Below are 21,273 nucleotides of genomic sequence, written 5' to 3' on the forward strand. Positions count from 1 at the left end.
GGTCTAAAAGATCCTAGATTATTTGGAGTACTGACCCGTCTTCATCCCCATCAAACACATTGTCTGTAGAGGAGGGTACAAGTTGGGCGTTAGCCATTTCCTGTGACATATCCATGCTAACCTGGCGGGAGGTGTGACCGCTCACACTTACTCGCTTCTCCTCACCTGTAAATAAAAATCTTATTAGAGTAATCTCCCTTACATTCAAGTTCTCCATCATATGACTTCACCACTTAAAACTATTTTTATTGCACTTCTTGACAAAGAGAAGCATGGCATTTCTTTATGATCAAAATCTGTGACTAACGTCTTTCTATGTGTTACATACCATGTTGAACCTGAAGTCTCACGACGCCTGGTGTCTTCAATAGTTGTACGACCTCGTCATGGCTGAGACCATCTGTGACCTGGTCATTGATCTGTAGAATTTTATCTCCAATCTACAATATGTTGTACAATGTACCATCAGTGTCATAATACATAACTTTAGCTCATCTCTGATTGAAACACAATACATAGAAATAGTACTTAAATTTAACTATCAAGTTTTATAGTAAAAAATGTACTTAAATTTAACTATAAAGTTTTATTGTTTCAGAAAGTAACTTCCTTATTAAATTATCAGTTCTCAGACAACTACCTTATCAGTTCTCTGACAACCACCTTATCAGTTCTCTGACAACCACCTTATCAGTTCTCTGACAACCACCTTATCAGTTCTCTGACAACCACCTTATCAGTTCTCTGACAATCAACTTATCAGTTCTCTGACAACCACCTTATCAGTTCTCAGACAACCACCTTATCAGTTCTCTGATAACCACTTTAACAGTTCTCAGACAATCAACTTATCAGTTCTCTGACAACCACCTTATCAGTTCTCGGACAATCGCCTTATCAGTTCTCAGACAACCACCTTATCAGTTCTCGGACAACCACCTTATCAGTTCTCTGACAATCACCTTATCAGTTCTCAGACAATCACCTTATCAGTTCTCAGACAATCACCTTATCAGTTCTCAGACAACCACTTTAACAGTTCTCAGACAATCACCTTATCAGTTCTCAGACAATCACCTTATCAGTTCTCAGACAATCACCTTATCAGTTCTCAGACAATCACCTTATCAGTTCTCAGACAATCACCTTATCAGTTCTCAGACAATCACCTTATCAGTTCTCAGACAATCACCTTATCAGTTCTCAGACAATCACCTTATCAGTTCTCTGATAACCACTAAAGACAAAGAATACCTTTAGTTTATGACTCTTTTCTGCAGGTCCTCCTGGAGTCATGTTTGCAATCATAACGGCCACATCTCCAATGGAGCTACCGATGCCGCCTGCGATACTGAGACCCAAGGATCCTGCGGCATCATGCTGTAGTTCTACCACCCGTATGTGAGAGCTGATGTCCTCGCTGAGACCTGTAACAGCAAAACCGCGAAAAGAAAGCTTTAATATCGGGTCAAAATTGTAAACTAATGGCACAGTACATTTCACTTTTTATCATGTCAAGTTCAGTTTATGTCACATCTCAAAGTAGATTAAATCACATCTCACAATGCAACATGACATTTGGGTGTGATATGTTTTTCTCATATAATTTTCAGCTATGTTTAATTTGAACTCCAAGTATTTGATAAATTGTAGATAATGCCTGTTCTGTCAGTGAAACCTTGACTTTTGAACATTTCAACTTCAAATTCTACATAAACAATGACACTAGATGACATTCTCTCTGTTCAACAAAGGACTGCTACAGGTACCTGACAGCTCACATCGAGCCCTATATCCTTTACAACCCTGGGTTAGGTAGTGGTGTTTTATTTACATAGATACACAGGTGTAGCAATGATGACCCCCAAGGTAGGAAATAAGTAAGATATTTTTTTACTGTATCACATGATGTATACATATTCCAATTTAAATGATGGCCTATCAATTAAGTAAATTGTAGCCGGAACTTTTTAAATGAGCTGTTATATTGTGTAAACGAGACATTTCTTATTATTTTTTGAAGCCTGTAATAGATTGTTGGATTGTATAATCTCTAATGCATTTCACAATTTAACTACGGAATGCTTCGTGAAATCTACTGTTTGTGCAGGTTAAATTCTTGTATTGTTTAAATTACCAAAATGGTCTTTTATTTTCAAGAAATATGAGGAACAAATCTAGAACTATGGATATCATACTATAATCAAGACATGATCATATGGATATGTTTATGAAATATACCTTTTAGAATTAACGCTTTTTTGCTCACCTGGAGAAGGCTTCTGAGATTTTAATCAGATTTGACCTTCATGGAGTTAACTGAAACAGCCTGTAATTGATTACTCTTATAAGCCAAGCAACCTTAACATGATTCCATGATTATTCCTTCACAAAAAGAAGACATTTGAAAGCTTTGACTCATTGATTCAGTTACCCTTAAAACAATAATCCTTCACCTCAGCAAGCTCCGTACTTACATGCTTGATTTGATGTCATTGTTACTGAGAAGATATGCTTAATTTGGTTAGTCTGGGTGTCATTTAAACTGAGAACAAGAATATCTAGAACTTGAAAAAGTTACCTGCATTGTAACTAAGTTGATTGAAAACACGTTTAAGCTATATGACCTTGAATGTAGGTCACATTTATAAGAATTATTTCAGATTCCTTTGCCCAACACAAACTAAAGACCAAATACATGGACAATTGAACATATTTGACCCCTTTGATCTTAAAAGCGCAACAATGTATGTAACATACTATAGTCTTTCATCCAAGTCAGATATAAAAATATTAATGTTTAAGTCATTAAATATAATTCATTGGACACCTGAATTATGATACCTGGGGCCTGGAGTTTATCAAATGGTCTAATGGTCAACTAGCTTTTCATCCTGTCATCCTGCCGAAGGCATTATAGTCCATGAGATGGAAAAATATGAATTCTCTATTCTGTGAGCAGAAAGCGTAACAACATTTCTGTTTGTAATACCATGGTAATATGATCCAATTCTTTAGCAACAGAACAGAAATGATGGCACAGTATGTCTTTTGCGTCGTTGTGAATCCAGCTTGGTTCTGTTTCTCCACTCAGTTCTGTGTGTCTGGCTCGGATCTGTGTCCTGGCTCTGTTCTGTGTGACCTGCTCAGTTCTTCGTGTCCAGCTCATTTCTGTGTACCCACTTTGGTTCTGCATGCCTGGCTTGGTTCTTGTGTGTCTGGCTTGGTTGTGTGCCTGGCTTAGTTGTGTGTGCCTGGCTTGGTTGTGTGCCTGGCTAGGTTGTGTGCCTGGCTTGGTTCTTGTGTGTCTGGCTTGGTTCTTGTGTGCCTGGCTTGGTTGAGTGCCTGGCTAGGTTGTGTGCCTGGCTTGGTTCTTGTGTGTCTGGCTTGGTTGTGTGTGCCTGGCTTGGTTGTGTGCCTGGCTGGGTTGTGTGCCTGGCTAGGTTGTGTGTCTGGCTAGGTTGTGTGCCTGGATTGGTTGTGTGTGCCTGGCTTGGTTGTGTGCCTGGCTAGGTTGTGTGTCTGGCTTGGTCCTTGAGTGCCTGGCTAGGTTGTGTGCCTGGCTATGTTGTGTTCCTGGCTTGGTTCTTGTGTGCCTGGCTTGGTTGTGTGCCTGGCTAGGTTGTGTGTCTGGCTTGGTCCTTGAGTGCCTGGCTTGGTCCTTGAGTGCCTGGCTTGGTCCTTGAGTGCCTGGCTTGGTTCTTGTGTGCTCAGCTTGGCCCTTGTGTGATCAGCTTGGTAATGTGCTCAGCTTGGTTGTGTGCTCAACTTGATTGTGTGTGCCTGGCTCAGTTCTGTAAGTCCAGCTCAGTTCTGTGTGTCTTTGCTGGGTTGGTATGTCTGGCTAGGTTCTGTATGCTCAGCCAGGTTGTATGTGAAAAGTTTGGTTGTGTGTTTATCTTGGCTCTTGTGTGCCGGCTTGGTTAGGTGTATCAGCTTGGTTTGGTGTGTTGTGTGATCTGGCTTGGTTCTGTGTATGTCAATCATGGTATTGATTCTGTGTTCATCATGGTTGTGTACATCCGTCCTGCTCATGTGTGTCAATCATGGTTTTGTATCTGTGTGTCCATGATTATTCTGTGTATTCATCATGGTTGTGTCAGCCCATCATAGCTGTGTGGTATCCATCATCATTGTGTATGTCCATCCTGGTCATGTATGTCTATCATGGTTTTGTATCGATATCTGTATGTTCATCCTGGCTATGTGTGTCCATCATGGCTTTGTATCTGTTTGTCCAGAATGGCTTGGTTCTGTGTGCAAAGCTTAGTTTCTGTGTGTTCAACCTGGTTTCTGTGTGCCAAGCTTGGTTCCGTGTGTCCAGCTTGGTTCTGTATGCACAGCTCAATTCTGTATGCCAAGCTTGGTTTCTGTGTGTCCAGCTTGGTTTCTGTGTGTCCAGCTTGGTTTCTCTGTGCCAAGCTTGGTTTCTGTGTGGTCAGTTTGGTTTCTTTGTGTCCAGCTTGGTTTCTCTGTGCAAGGCTTGGTTTCTGTGTGTCCAGCTTGGTTTCTCTGTGTCCAGCTTGGTTCTGTATGCACAGCTTGGTTCTGTGTGTCCAGTTTGGTTTCTGTGTGTCCAGCTTGGTTTCTCTGTGCCAAGCTTGGTTTCTGTGTGTCCAGCTTGGTTTCTCTGTGTCCAGCTTGGTTCTGTATGCACAGCTTGGTTCCGTGTGTCCAGTTTGGTTTCTGTGTGCCCAGCTTGGTTCTGTGTGTCCAGCTCGGTTCTGATTGTCCAGCTTGGTTTCTTTGTGCCAAGCTTGGTTTCTGTGTGCAAGGTCTTAGCACAGTAGTAATGTTTATAACCCATATCAACATGCAGCTGTACTGAAGTTTGAAGAATAACAAAATCTATGAAACATTAAGTGTGACTTTTATTTATGCATTTGTAGAATAAAAAATTAATTGTTTCAACTTTACATGGAAATCCATAAATCAACATCACAAATAACGACCATGAAAATGCTCCATGGATAGAAACATGAAATTCTAACAAAAACACAGTACCCAATAACTAAACGTCAACTAGTAATTTAGATATTCTACAGAAGAATAAACCCATCTCTACACCATGGATCTCTACCTGTGTGAGTGTTGGAAGTTATAACAGTATGGTAACCATACCTGATTATACATGTGATGGACACGTCAGAACAATACACAAAACTAAACTATAACTTGGAAATCATATGGGCTGGACAATATAGGTGTCAACACAGTTAAACAATATCACTAGCACATCTTTGTATCTTAATTAACCTATTGTGTTTTTGTACAATTCCATCACAAGTTAACATACAGCTCAGGTACCAATCTCCCAGTGTAATTAACCTATTGTGTTTTTGTACAATTTCATCACAAGTTAACATACAGCTCAGGTACCAATCTCCCAGTGTAATTAACCTATTGTGTTTTTGTACAATTTCATCACAAGTTAACATACAGCTCAGGTACCAATCTCCCAGTGTAATTAACCTATTGTGTTTTTGTACAATTCCATCACAAGTTAACATACTGATTTCCCGTCCAATTTTGGATATTTGCTTCCCGTTAATCTTCCGTTTGGATCAGTTTTATCAATATCTCTGAACTTAATTAACAAAATGTTTCCCTTAATAAAAGGTGTTACAAGTACATGTCCAACAATGAGTACTTAGGTTGATTGAAGAAACAGTAGACTATTGTATATTTTATACAATATCAAAAGATATATACTTTATGCTAATCACCTGCCATAGTTTGAGCTTTTCCTACTCTGGGTGCCTTTTGACACATTTTTGTTGGAAGCAGTGTGTATATTGTTGGCGATGTAACATGTTTAAATTTTGAAAGGAAAGCTTTACAGAATTTAAAGAAATTAAGTTAATTAACAAAGAATTTTTCCTTGAATACAATTACCTATTGAAATGTTAAAATAGTGAATTTCATTAAGTTAAGGACATTGATGAAACTGGCTAGGTTTGCCAATTAAATGTATGCTTATTTAGTTTTAAGTACATCATGTAGACAGGAGTGCCATTTCTCTGTAGGGTTGTGAATACCTCCTACCTATTTCAGGTACTTCCATGGTGTCATTTTAGGAATTGATATTGAATACCTTGTCGGTTCTGGTATTAACTGTAGTTTATTGAGACTGAATACCTTGACAGTTCCGATATTCACTGTTGTTAATTGATATTGAATACCTGGTCAATTCTGGTATTAACTGTTATTCATTGAGACTGAAAACCTTGTCAGTTCCAACATTCACTGTAGTTTATTGAAACTGAATACCTTGTCAGTTCCAACATTCACTGTTGTTTACCTTGTCAGTTCCGATATTCAGAGTTGTTACTTGATACTTAATACCTTGTCAATTCGGATATTGAATACCTGGTCAATTCCAAATTCACTGTTGTTTATTGAGACTGAATACCTGGTCAATTCTGATATTCACTGTTGTTTATTGAGACTGAATACCTGGTCAATTCCAATATTCACTGTTGTTTATTGAGACTGAATACCTGGTCAAGTCTGATATTCACTGTTGTTTATTGAGACTGAATACCTGGTCAATTCCAATATTCACTGTTGTTTATTGAGACTGAATACCTGGTCAATTCTGATATTCACTGTTGTTTACTGTTGTTTATTGAGACTGAATACCTGGTCAATTCTGATATTTACTGTTGTTTATTGAGACTGAATACCTGGTCAATTATGATATTCACTGTTGTTTACTGTTGTTTATTGAGACTGAATACCTGGTCAATTCTGATATTCACTGTTGTTTACTGTTGTTTATTGAGACTGAATACCTGGTCAATTCTGATATTTACTGTTGTTTATTGAGACTGAATACCTGGTCAATTCTGATATTTACTGTTGTTTATTGAGACTGAATACCTGGTCAATTATGATATTCACTGTTGTTTACTGTTGTTTATTGAGACTGAATACCTGGTCAATTATGATATTCACTGTTGTTAATTGATAACGAATACCTTGTCAGTGTGAAATCAAACAACTCATGTCTTACAGAAATTAAATACAAAAACATTTAGATCAAGAACTTGATTTCAAACATAAAATTTGTAGAACTTGTCTTTTTAGTGGCTTAAATATTTTAATACGCTATAAAGTTTGAGTATTTGTTATTCCTGGACCTGTGTGTAAGACAATGATGTGGTAAACAGGAAGTGTCAATGTTGGAATGACACTGAAGAAATAAACAATAAACCGTACACTGTATAACACTAAATACAACGCCTGTCAAATTACCTGTAAAGAAGTTAACATTCATCAATATAATTTATAGGTAATTATTACTTTCTTCTTATCAATGTTAAAATTAATTTCGAAGTTATTTTCATGAAGGTTCCATAAAATGGTGATAGTATGTTTAGAAGATAAGCACAGGTTTTTTTTTGTCAAATTTCTCTTCTATCAGCGAGTTTCCAAGCTAACATTTATAAACAACGAAGAGACTACATTCTAACCTATATTGATATGGTAACACAAACTGATAAATTATTCAAGTGTACTGCTTTCATGCCTTCTAATTGTTCACAATAAATTTGAAAAAATCAAGTGCCCTTTCAGCCATACATTTATTGAAACACCACAAATACTAATCATGCATTATGAGTTGTGAAATTATTTATCTGAATTATGGGAAGAATTAATTTATTCACAGCACTTGGTTAAAATTAAATTTGCCTATTGTTTTACCTGAGGACCTCTGACAGTTTTGACTACACATGCTTTTTGTATCCAATGTTTAAGAGAAACAGTTGTAAATACTTTGCAGTTTTTGTTATTATGTGTAGTATGTGTATATCCCTTGATTTCCACCCAAGTTATGTCCCTTTATTTCCACCCTATTTATTCCCCTTGATTTCCACCGAAGTTATGTCCCTTGATTTCCATCTTAGTTATGTCCCTTGATATCCACCCTAGTTATTCCCCTTGATTTCCACGCTAGTTATGTCCCTTGATATCCACCCTAGTTATGTCCCTTGATTTCCACCCTAGTTATGTCCCTTGATTTCCACCCTATTTATTCCCCTTGATTTCCACCCTAGTTATGTCCCTTGATATCCACCCTAGTTATTCCCCTTGATATCCACCCTAGTTATGTCCCTTGATTTCCACCCTAGTTATTCCCCTTGATTTCCACCCTAGTTGTGTCCCTTGATTTCCACCCTAGTTATTCCCCTTGATTTCCACCCTAGTTGTGTCCCTTGATTTCCACCCTAGTTATTCCCCTTGATTTCCACCCTAGTTGTGTCCCTTGATTTCCACCCTAGTTATTCCCCTTGATTTCCACCCCAGTTATGTCCCTTTGTTTCCCCTGGACACACTGCCTTATCTTATAAGCTATAGATAAAAAATGTAGCAATCTATGAATTATTCAGCAGATGTAACATTTGGTTCAAATATTTTTGTCCACTTTCTGTGTATCATCTTTTCAAACTTAAAAGATTTTTATTTTCATATATTTCATACTAATATTATTAGAACATACCCAGTAGAGTTTTAGACATAGACGACATCCTTTCAAAATACAGTTTCAGGTGTATGGAATCAATGAGAAGCAATGATAGTAGTTGAAGTAGAGAAATGATTGTTAATACAACATGTATGTCACAGATACTGGGAGTATTGGGAGGTTGAAGGTAAACACTTTCATGCTTCAGGCACGATCTTTCCAAAACAACTTAAAATAGCTAGAAAAAAAGACATAATTAGCACCTCCATGCGTCAGTCAATACCATCAACCCAAAACTCAAACAATACCACAAAAACTCACCATATGCAAATGAGCACAATGATAGACTTTGAACTGAGGGCAAAGGAAGCATGCAAGATTGCATGACAAAGACTCTCAGAGTTAAGGATGCAAGTGTCCAGATTACACAGGCCAACCATATCCATATTGGTTCCAAATATAATATTCTGTTTCCTGAATATATGATATCATTTGACAGATTTGCTTGATAATATGAAGACAAATCTGGCTATAGAAACTGACTATTATTTTATTAGTATGTATGGGGGTAAGCTGATATACTCTCAAAATGCTTATACAAATACCATGTCCTTAATATTTTAGATTAAGAAACTGAATATTCAGTTGCAATAAAATATGAACTGTCTGTATATTCTAGTTAATTATAGAGTAGCCATCAACTGAGTATACTTTTGTTAAGACCAGCAATGCCAGCTGAGATCCAAACGAAGATGTTTCTAATTATACGATGTATATATATAAACAGGATGTAAGTATTAAAATGATTTGTCATATAGTGTTGCATTTTATTTATATGCTCTTGCTTATTTTCTTTGAACTAGTATAGTGAATATTTGCTGTTTAAAATGGAGTATAAATATAATAATTTTCCACCAAACACAAACATGCCCTTTTGGAGCTTGAGGGAAAATTTTAACCATTGCAAAGTTATCCGAACTCAAAATTGGTCATATAAGACATTAATTAGTGAAGCACAATAGTATATCATGGAGGGTGTTAGAATACTCTACCCAGAAACAACAGGTGCTGGAGAGGGATGTGACACTTAGGTTGAATATAATACCGTTATACAATACCCGTGTAATTATAATTCAGAGTATATAACTATAATTCCAGAATAATCTTTCAGGTTGTTAATTACTTTCCAAGTAAACAATAATATCATTTGTATTCTAGTTTTTTGCAGGATTCAGTAGATTTGAGAACATGCAAATTAATGTACACATTTAGATCAGTGTATATATATATATATATATGCTTTTGCAACATATTTTCATAATTCACATGCAGTTTCCATGGTAACTTACAACAATCCTTCAGCCACTGACCTGGTTACGTTTGGTGATCCTTGATAACCTTATATATAATTCCATTATTCCTAATTCTAGGTGATATTGAAAATTGTACTGATCATTGTCTTACTCAAGTTCTTAAACTGAAAACTCGCATCCAATTTTCGTACAAATGTCTCAACAGTAGTTCCCTTCTGTTGAAATATGATACAAGTTCGGGAACAGACAGGAATAGTACTGAACAATATAACAATGATTTAACACTGATATCTTTTTCTAATAGTTAAAATTTACAATAAAGTCTGAACAGAAAAATATTAAACAATGACATTAATATATATCACAACCGTTTGATGTCAATAACACCCAACTCAGGACAAATCACTGCATATATATATATATTCATTACAAAAATTGACAAAATAATGATAAAAATAATAATTATGTAGATATTTACCAATGACCATTCTCTAGGGGATGTTTCAAGAAGTTTACTATCATTTAATTATGCTCAAAGTTTTGGTTTGTATTAGTTAAAAGGACATCGAGTCCTAGCTTCCTCAAGTTTGTAGTAAAAATTAAACCATTCATGAAATGTAAATGGGCATAACAACTATTTCATGAAATAAACAGCTCCAGAAATACACACCATTTGATATGTAAATCATGTGAAAAACCAAATTATAAAGATATAATACCAGGAATATTCAAATATTCAGCTGAAGCTTTGATAATTTATATGTATGTACATGTAATCCCCTTTTGGCAATATTCACTATTTGAAAGGTGTGAAGCAATAGCATTGAACCAACCGTAGCCCCTCATTTTTCAAATTCCATTTTGAAAAGTTTTTAATAAATAATATTCACTGCATGGATATCTACTATCAATATGGAATATTTTAACCATTAAAATTTGCAGTTATTTTTCAAAAATCTTATTTAACTAAAGGTATAATATAAAACTATAAAACAAGATATACAGACATCTCAGACTTTGGAATGAAGACTTTTGTGTATACAAAACCTACCTACCACCATAAACACTCTATATATACCCTAATACAGGAAATCAACAGCTTGTCACACAAACACTAACCACATGGATGTGTTAAAAGCATTGTAAACTTAATAAGAAGCACCAGGATATTTGATCTACCCAGATTAATGAAGATGTAACTTTGAACTGGACAACCATTATATTTCTACCATATATTTCATGCAAATCTGTTTTTTTTTCAGAACTTTGCAGAAAGTGAAAACCTTGCAAATTTTCAATTTACATGATTAAGAAAAGAACTCACTGAAAAAAACCCAAAAAACAGATATAAATTACATAGTAGAAATATGACATTTGTCCTAATACTCCCGTCAAGAATCAGAATACAATAAAATATAGTCAGAATATAAAAAAAACACTGATTAAGTAGTAACACTGATTCTGTTTCATGACTTCATATAATCTACTAACAATCGACATCATACCACAACTTCATAACATATGTTGATGTCCCTATAGTTCAAACGTTCAAATGATTTGGACACCATGTTTACAATGGTGACAGTTGGAGGTAATGCCTGTTCAACACGACGGGTGTCCCTGTGACCAAATAGCAAACAACACCATATTCGGGTAATTAATCAGAGTTCAGGTGAAAATTTACAATAGTGCGGAGATTGGTCAATAAATGTCATGACATGAGCGTGTTAATTCTGAGTATCTAGGGTAGCGAGCATGGAACAAAATGTCAAGCAACCAAAGATAACCAGGCTCTAGTAGCTTTTTGAGGAGGGCAGACCTGTCAAGAGAGAAAGAAGACCGTTAAAACCTGACTGACAACTACAACACAATTACTCACCTTATATCAGGTCAATAGGCAGTTTTATAAACCTAATTACTGCCAACTTAACCATGGTCACCAGAAAAGGTTTGGATCACATCTCAGTAAAATGAAACAATTATAATTTGATATTCTCAAACAATTATCATCATTTAGGACAAAAATGATTTACTAGTCTAGAGGAAATGTGTGATTTGAAAATCTACATAGAAGGGTGTCATATAGTGACCTTTGATTTATCAGAAATATATTAGTATATAATACAGGTAAGAAAAGGCATCTACATGTGTGACTGTAGAAATGGAATGTTAATGATTTATCAATGGCCATGGCTCAATCTTTCCACTGATTTAGATTGATAGCATTGTTAAAAAGTTTGTGAGTATAAACATAGGACAAAACCAGAAATGAAGGAAAGTATGGATGATAACACAAAGATACCACACAATTCTAGGTAGTAATACTCCCCTACCAGTCTATCATAACTATCAATAACCTCACGCCCAGCTACAAATTATAACCTTCCAGGGGTCGAACACTATAGAGCTATTACTTAGGTCTGCTACCATCAAACATAAATCTATAGTATGTCCATAGGAACACACTCTGGTGGCATTATCTCAATACAATGAAATAGCATTTGATGTTGGTGTCTAATGACATAAGATGGCTAATTGATAAAAGATATGATGAATACAAAGATAAACTGCACTAAATCTTATTTGTAAGCATATTTTGACACCATTGTTTTGAAGACAGCTTATAATGATAAGGTCAAGGTCATGATTCTCCTTGGTGATGAAGGAGAAGATACGAACAGCCAGGTTTTAGTTTCGATCATGATCATACATAACTATATTTCTATGACATCACTACCATTAATGCTAGAGACAATTTTATACTGATGTGGAAATGATCTTATATATGACTTGAAAATATGCCAAGGTTCCTTCACTAAAGCAAAAAACATACTAAATAAATGACTACTGCTCACAGTTTGTGTAGAAGATGTTGTCCTTTTCACAACTTTGACCTGCGTTTTCTAAGAAAAAGACCATGGTACTTATATTTGAGCATATTTGATAACCTTATACTACAACCAAATTCTAAAACTCATGTTTAGGTAGAAGAAGTTGATTAAATCAATGATACAGGACACCTTATACAGAAACCTAGCTAACTGATGTTAGTGGGTGAGGAGAATGGTGACTCAGATTCATGATGTCATAGGTGAGTGATTCATGATGTCGTAGGTGAGTGATTCATGATGTCATAAGTGAATGATTCATGATGTCATAAGTGAATGAGTGAGTGATTCATGATGTCGTAGGTGAGTGAGTAACTGATACATGATGTCGTATATGAGTGAGTGAATTATGATGTCGTAGGTAAGTGAGTGAGTGATTCATGATGTCGTATGCGAGTGATTCATGATGTGGTATGTGAGTGATTCATGATGTCGTATGCGAGTGATTCATGATGTCGTAGGTGAGCGAGTGACTGATACAGGGGATGGTTGGCCGGTGACTGTGGGTTAATGTAGTGGGTCAGGATACAGAATGCAGTAGGTCCCTGTTGGTGGTTGTGTGTGTGATACGGAACATAATTATGTGTGAAAGTCATTGACTAACTGATTGTGTGACAGGTGACGGTAAGATAGGAACTATCTAAACATACAGGAAAGGATAATGTTTAAACAGGCTACAGACAGTGAATAATGTCGCGGTGCAACAGACTAATGGATGTATTGATAAATAAATAGGTGGTAAAGCATGGGTTATACAGGCCCCAAAGGTCTCTTACTTTTGTTGTGTTTCCCTCTTGACTTGTTGCTAGCAGTGGATTCCGATTTTTTGAGAGCATTGCCAGAATTTGAGTTTCGTCTGGAGGAGGTACGAGAGCCAGCCTTTAGTCTGCCCACGGAAAGATTAATCTTTCCCATTGATGTCTGTAAGTAGATGAATACAAAAGATGAATAAAAATATGTCTGGTTTATACAAAAGATAATCTTCCTCAGGGCAAACTTCAGCATCCAATTTATAACCAAAGGGCCATGACTCTATCCTTTTTGGGCAATTATAGACAAACTGAAGAAGAAGTGAACATATATCTGCGATCTTGAAAACATTGTAGCTAATCAACTACTGACCCAGAGAAATAATAACAAACTCTCAATCAGAGACCAGCTTATCATTTCCAACTCGACTTTGTATGACCCCAACCCCAGAGAGTATGAAATGTTGATACATTTTGATAGAAAAAGAAATGACTCTCGACCTTGAGCACTGTGGCAGCGTACTCCTGAGTGGCATTTCTCATATCCTCTCCGTTGACGGCTAAGATCTGGTCCCCTTGCATAAGTCTGCCATCAGCCTCGGCCACTCCACCCTTTACCTGCAGCACACAGGAATGTCACATCAGAATTCAACGTATAAATGAAAACTTACATAAAATATACCTTAAGTTGTTAGATTAGTAATTAATTAGCAATCATACAACAAACAGATTAGGCAGTTTTGTCAACACTTACAATATCCGAGATGTAGACACCAACATCATTACGTTTGCCGACAATACTGAGCCCAAGCCCTCGTCCAGGCTTTTTCATAAGTTCTACTGCGAATATATTGTAAATATCTTCCTCCTTGACTTGGTTGTCGTCGCGGAACACAGAAATTTTCACTGTTGACGGAGTTTGGCGTAGCACCTGGATTGCATAATCATGGGTAGCTTCCCTTAAGTCTTCCCCATTAACCTGTGCAAAATGGAAAAATATAACTATATACGATGTACAGCCTGTCCAAACAAGGTACTGTCTAATACGGACCCTCGTATATACTGGCTAAGATATATTAGGTACCACTTAAAACATCTTGACAACTCTGTTTAGTCTGGACCCTGTTTAATCTGTATCCCTACCTACTCTGGATTCTGATGACCTGACTATATGCACATTGTTGCTGATTTGTCCTTTACCATTCCAATGGATGACTATCTTAGATCTAAACCAGAACGGTCAGTCAAATCACAGTGAATATAATCTGTATGTTTAGTTAACATAATAGAAGCTGAATGAATATTTTTAAAACTGTCTACTAGGTAGACATTGGGCCTCGAGCAGGCTGTTTACTCACGTCTAGAACTTGGTCACCGGCCCACAATCGACCATCACGGGCTGCAGCACCATCCTCATACACCTCGTGGATAATAATAGCGCCCTGACAAACACAAAGCATGTCATACAGTAAACATAGCAACATGATTGTGAACAACAAGTGGGGAACTCTATAGAAAGATGTCAAATAGTTTTCCTCATGTACTGAACCCAATATCCCAGAAGGGTGTCGGCCCCTCCCACTATACTGAGGCCTTGCTACTCACTAGAAGGGTGTCGGCCCCTCCCTCTATACTGAGGCCTAGTTACTCACTAGAAGGGTGTCGGCCCCTCCCACTATACTGAGACCTAGTTACTCACTAGAAGGGTGTCGGCCCCTCCCACTATACTGAGACCTTGCTACTCACTAGAAGGGTGTCAGCCCCTCCCACTATACTGAGACCTATAGTTACTCACTAGAAGGGTGTCAGCCCCTCCCACTATACTGAGGCCTACTTAGAAGGGTGTCGGCCCCTCCCTCTATACTGAGGCCTACTTAGAAGGGTGTCAGCCCCTCCCACTATACTGAGGTCTAGTTACTCACTAGAAGGGTGTCAGCCCCTCCCACTATACTGAGGCCTACTTAGAAGGGTGTCGGCCCCTCCCACTATACTGAGGCCTACTTAGAAGGGTGTCGGCCCCTCCCTCTATACTGAGGCCTACTTAGAAGGGTGTCAGCCCCTCCCACTATACTGAGGTCTAGTTACTCACTAGAAGGGTGTCGGCCCCTCCCACTATACTTAGGCCTACTTAGAAGGGTGTCGGCCCCTCCCACTATACTTAGGCCTACTTAGAAGGGTGTCGGCCCCTCCCACTATACTGAGGCCTACTTAGAAGGGTGTCGGCCCCTCCCACTATACTTAGGCCTAGTTACTCACTAGAAGGGTGTCGGCCCCTCCCACTATACTTAGGCCTAGTTACTCACTAGAAGGGTGTCGGCCCCTCCCACTATACTGAGGTCTAGTTACTCACTAGAAGGGTGTCAGCCCCTCCCACTATACCGAGACCTATAGTTACTCACTAGAAGGGTGTCGGCCCCTCCCACAATACTGAGGCCGAGACCTGTTCGGCCCTTCTCTATTTCTATAGTTGTTTCTTTTCCTGGAATGACTGGACATGTGAAGGGGTCGTGTGGCGCTGAATCGCTCTGCTGACTCGGAGACTGCGGGGCAGGGTCTGTTGACGATTCCCCTGAAACACACCACCACATATTTAGAAACAATAAATATAGGAATAATTGTAGAACCTTTTACATCATATTTAATCACATATAATCTTGAAATCAAGCATATAGTTATACTGTTAGTGATTTTCAATTCCTATCAATTCTATATACAGTCAAACTTCGATGTTTCGAAGTTCAAGGGACTTGCAGAAAAACTTCGATAGAGCGGGACTTCGAATTATTCATGGTTGACAATAGGTCGACTTTTTTATGATAATGACCAACAAAATAAAAGATACTTTTCATCCATAAATCATTTTTAAATTTGGTCTGATTATTAATTAATCCTATGGTCAGGAGTAGACAACACACGCTATCGTTATCCCTATTGTCAGTCGGGGCTTTTGTGGGAGATGTGTGAAATCTTGCCGCGGGGGTCACGACAAACACCTGTCCAGTGGTCAGTACAGGTAAATTTTTTGTTCGAATCATGAGATGTCAATTACCTATAATTACATAGCTAACGGGCCATGAAAAAAGTTCGATACATCGAAAACTTCGATTTATAAAAATTCGAATCATACATAGGTTCTTTAGTAGTGTTATATAGTGAAAAAATTCGGGACCAAGCAAAAAGTTCGATACATCGAGAACTTCGAATCAACGAAGTTCGAATCATCGAGGTTTGACTGTAGTTAAATTGTGAGGTCAAGTGGTGCCATTTTATTTCACTTGACCAACTAGGGTTTGATTAACCAATCTGATGTGAAAAATGTATGTTGGCCTATGTTAGTTTCCTTCAGGTACTCTCGCATTGCAGTTTTCTCCTGGTACTTCCAATTTCTTCCCACAGTATAACTATTTGCTTGCTTCCATTCAAGCCAACAAGCGTGATTTATATAAGTTTTTATAACTTATTACGCGATTGTTGTAAAGTAAATCAAACAACAATAACAGTTTAATCACTGACATTTCCTATGTTCCCTTTAAACACACTGTCACAGAGATCACATGTGTGATCTGTAAATGAGATATCACTATATATGGTTTGACTGTGGACTTACCTGGAGCATCATTTGACTGTGGACTTACCTGGAGCATCATTTGACTGTGGACTTACCTGGAGCATCATTTGACTGCAGACTTACCTGGAACATCATTTGACTGCGGACTTACCTGGAACATCATTTGACTGCGGACTTACCTGGAACATCATTTGACTGTGGACTTACCTGGAGCATCATTTGACTGCAGACTTACCTGGAGCATCATTTGACTGCAGACTTACCTGGAACATCATTTGCCACTTGAAAGACATTGTTTTGTTGTGGACTGTGTCCACTGGAAGCCTTTTCGTTGTTCTCCCCACATTTGCGTACTTTTAATCTCACTGTTCCCTGACTATTGCGTAAAATTTCTATTGCCTGAAATAAAATCAAAATAAGGAGATAATCACAATGCTTCAAAATACAATAACCAAAACAAATACTATACCCAATATATCAAAGGTAGTGTATTCTGCTTCATCAACTTCACCGTTGACACTTACCATGCAAATCAATTCAAGGTTATATTGTGTGAGACAGGGTGGTGATAATCATAAAACATGTCAAATACAATACAACAAAATCAAATATAACTCCTTAAACTGAACTTACTTTATCATAATGGACACCAGTAAGAGGTCTGTCGCCAACCTCCAGAATCTGGTCACAGACACTCAACTGACCATCCTGTAGTAAGACAAAGGCTTAGATATTGTACAACAGGTTATCAAAGTGACTTCATACACATCTCAACATCTTATTACTCCGACCAATTTTTCAAGGTCAAACCCCTCCCAAAGTGTAGCATTAGAAGTGATAATACAGTAGATCAAGGGGCTGTAGCATACAGTTCTTACTCAGCCAAACTCAGCATGACATGACCTGAGAAATACCTTGATTAAAATTATGTCAGCATTGTTAATCCAATAACTCATTAAACCAAAGAAATTATCAAATGATATTTCCATATACAAACACAAAATCTAGTATGCCGGCTGAGGTGTATTTCCCCCCCATCTTTCTACCCCCCCTCCCCAATGTACATCACCATATGAGTTCTACAGTAAGTCCATATCCATACTTAGTACAAGCACATCAATATTCCTGTCCAACAGAATTACGAACAAATGCAATTCCATATTATAAACACATACTCTGACATTCAATCTGAGATTGTGTTTGCTACCCTGGGCCTATTGTTGGATGAATATGGTGATGTTGTGTACACACCCATCAGTATCCTAAAGGAGTTAAATATTCATGGTTCTGTTAAAATGTCATCACTACTACATTTCCTGTAATACACCCAAGTGACCAACAAATAAACTGTGATGTAGGGGACAGATTTACTACAAGGTGAGCTTATTACCAGGTAAGGGCTTATTACCAGGTATGGGCTTATTATCAGGTATGGGCTTATTACAGGATAAATATGCTATATAAACCTGCCCATTCCCTTCAGACGCTGTAAAAGCTGATCATTAGACAAAATAACCAAGGACTGATTTTTTTTCTTTCTTTCCAAATTATTCCAGCTTATTGGTATGGACAATTCAATCTAGTAAACAAGTTAGGGCATTTAAATCCAATTTGAAAGTGATCAGAATGTTAACTGCTTAAAATCAGGAACTCCTCAAAATACTGCAAACTGATTGGATTTACGGCCTGTGATGTAAGGTGCTATCAAATCAGGCAGTGATTTATCTTGTGTCCGTAACTGGATTACCTGATAACTCAAACATGTGAGGCAGTTTGTTGAATTAATTCAATTGGATAGCGCATGCAATTAATTACATTGTATATAAATCGGTTGATCAAACGTGAAGTCTAAACGCATGTTCCAGCCACCAACAACAAGGCCAGGAATTGGTATATAAAACAACAAGGCCAGGAATTGGTATATAAAACAACAAGGCCAGGAATTGGTATATTAAACAACAAGGCCAGGAATTGGTATATTAAACAACAAGGCCAGGAATTGGTATATAAAACAACAAGGCCAGGAATTGGTATATATAACAACAAGGCCAGAAATTGGTATATAAAACAACAAGGCCAGGAATTGGTATATTAAACAACAAGGCCAGGAATTGGTATATTAAACAACAAGGCCAGGAATTGGTATATAAAACAACAAGGCCAGGAATTGGCATATTAAACAACAAGGACAGGAATTGGTATATAAAACAACAAGGCCAGGAATTGGTATATATAACAACAAGGCCAGGAATTGGTATATTAAACAACAAGGCCAGGAATTGGTATATAAAACAACAAGGCCAGGAATCGGTATATTAAACAACAAGGCCAGGAATCGGTATATTAAACAACAAGGCCAGGAATTGGTATATAAAACAACAAGGCCAGGAATTGGTATAGTAAACAACAAGGCCAGGAATTGGTATATAAAACAACAAGGACAGGAATTGGTATATAAAACAACAAGGCCAGGAATTGGTATATAAAACAACAAGGCCAGGAATCGGTATATTAAACAACAAGGCCAGGAATCGGTATATTAAACAACAAGGCCAGGAATTGGTATATTAAACAACAAGGCCAGGAATTGGTATAGTAAACAACAAGGCCAGGAATTGGTATATAAAACAACAAGGCCAGGAATTGGTATATTAAACAACAAGGCCAGGTTAACTAGGTATATCATAGTACCATTAAACAACACTGAATGGCACTATGGCCTGTACTATATCAGTAATCATCTGCCTTTGTGTTTGGAATACCAGTAAAAGGTCTGGATCAATGCGAAGGGAGGGCTTGTTGCACATACATATCAACAAGAGATCCCAGAGGGATCTTGGTGCCCACCATTGAACGATCTTTATAGGTTCCATGTCAGATTGATATTTTCTCTACTTTTCCCTTCCTCTAAGTCTTACTAATCTGTGTAAATTGAGAAACATCCCTCTAGTACTTTTCAAACAAGGGGAGCCTACATATGAAATTTGAGAAAGATCCCTTCTGTACTTTCTGAGAAATAGCGATAACAAACTTCAATTGTCAAAATCCAAGATGGCTGCCTGTCGGCCATGTTGTTTTCCGATTGGTCTCAAAATGCAATATGCATAACTAGGCACCAAGGGAAACTTACATATGAAATTTGAGAAAGAGAAAGAGCCTGAGCTGCCACTCCCCCCAGGAGTTATGCTTCGGACACCACAGGGTAGATTTTATTTTTACCTGAGCTGCCACTCCCCAGGAGTTATACTTCGGACATAACTGGGTGGATTTTATTTTTACCTCAGCTGCCACTCCTCCAGGAGTTATACTTCGGACACAACTGGGTAGATTTTATTTTTACCTGAGCTGCCACTCCTCCAGGAGTTATACTTCGGACATAGATACCCTGCCTCCCATCTCTGTTCTCCTCCACTATGGCAAAACCAAGACCTGAGGCTCCCTGGAAAGAAATGTTTCAAAAACTTGTTAATACTGTATTAGATATATGGAATAAGAAACTCACATAAAATGTTTTAATATTGCAAAATTCATTAAACACTTCAAAGCTGCAAAATACAAAATAGTATAAAGTAGTTACAGATTGACCTACCTTTTGAAGATTAAAAACCTGGAAAACATCTTGTGGACTTAGAGAAGCTGCCCCTGTTTCTATGGAAGGGTCAGGGGTTGTAGCAATAGTTGCTGGTTGGGAATGACTTGGATTGGAAAAAATATCCTGAAAAGCGACAACAATATGATAACCTTTCAGAAACTACAGGCATTATATATATCGCATGTTCTATGGTATTCCAAGTTTTAAACACTGAAGGTTTATATTATCAAATTTTGGCAAAACTTATCTTATTTTAACTTCTCTGCAGTTCTTAAATTTCTTTTGAAATATAGGAAATATAACACACACAACCAATATATGGATTATAACATTTGACCTATTTCTCGGTAAATAGAGAATATAATGAATATTATCACTGACCTATTTTTTAGTATACAGCACACATAGTACACTGTACCTGATATGACCTTTGACCTACCTCTGAGGACACAGCTGCTGCAGTGGGTTTCAATGGCTTTACTGCCATGTGTTCCAAGTTTTCTTGTCTCCTTAAAAAAATAAACATTTCAATCATCACATTCTCAGTATCAAATTGTACAGAGTAAAACTGTATCCCCGTTAGGATTGTGAATGACAAATTTTTACAAATGTTAGTGTGACAGTAGAACAGATAATTTTACCCTGGGTACCTGGAGCAGCTGTAACTAAAGGTAAATCAATTAACAGCAAATGATC

General features: G+C 37.5%; 1 protein-coding gene across 1 annotated transcript in view; it reads right to left on the reverse strand.

Moving 5' to 3' along the window:
- Positions 1 to 21,273, reverse strand: part of LOC117325389 (multiple PDZ domain protein-like) — a 227,647-nt gene that overhangs the window by 5,243 nt on the left and 201,131 nt on the right. Inside the window, 13 exon segments of the mRNA XM_033881561.1 lie at positions 36 to 165; positions 329 to 440; positions 1,255 to 1,427; positions 13,445 to 13,589; positions 13,919 to 14,035; positions 14,172 to 14,396; positions 14,776 to 14,859; positions 15,817 to 15,986; positions 17,249 to 17,384; positions 17,619 to 17,693; positions 20,326 to 20,424; positions 20,575 to 20,700; positions 21,017 to 21,086. Coding sequence (XP_033737452.1) covers positions 36 to 165; positions 329 to 440; positions 1,255 to 1,427; positions 13,445 to 13,589; positions 13,919 to 14,035; positions 14,172 to 14,396; positions 14,776 to 14,859; positions 15,817 to 15,986; positions 17,249 to 17,384; positions 17,619 to 17,693; positions 20,326 to 20,424; positions 20,575 to 20,700; positions 21,017 to 21,086 — 1,662 coding nt within the window.

This window comes from Pecten maximus, chromosome 4, assembly GCF_902652985.1.
Source record: "Pecten maximus chromosome 4, xPecMax1.1, whole genome shotgun sequence".
Lineage (NCBI taxonomy): Eukaryota > Metazoa > Mollusca > Bivalvia > Pectinida > Pectinidae > Pecten > Pecten maximus.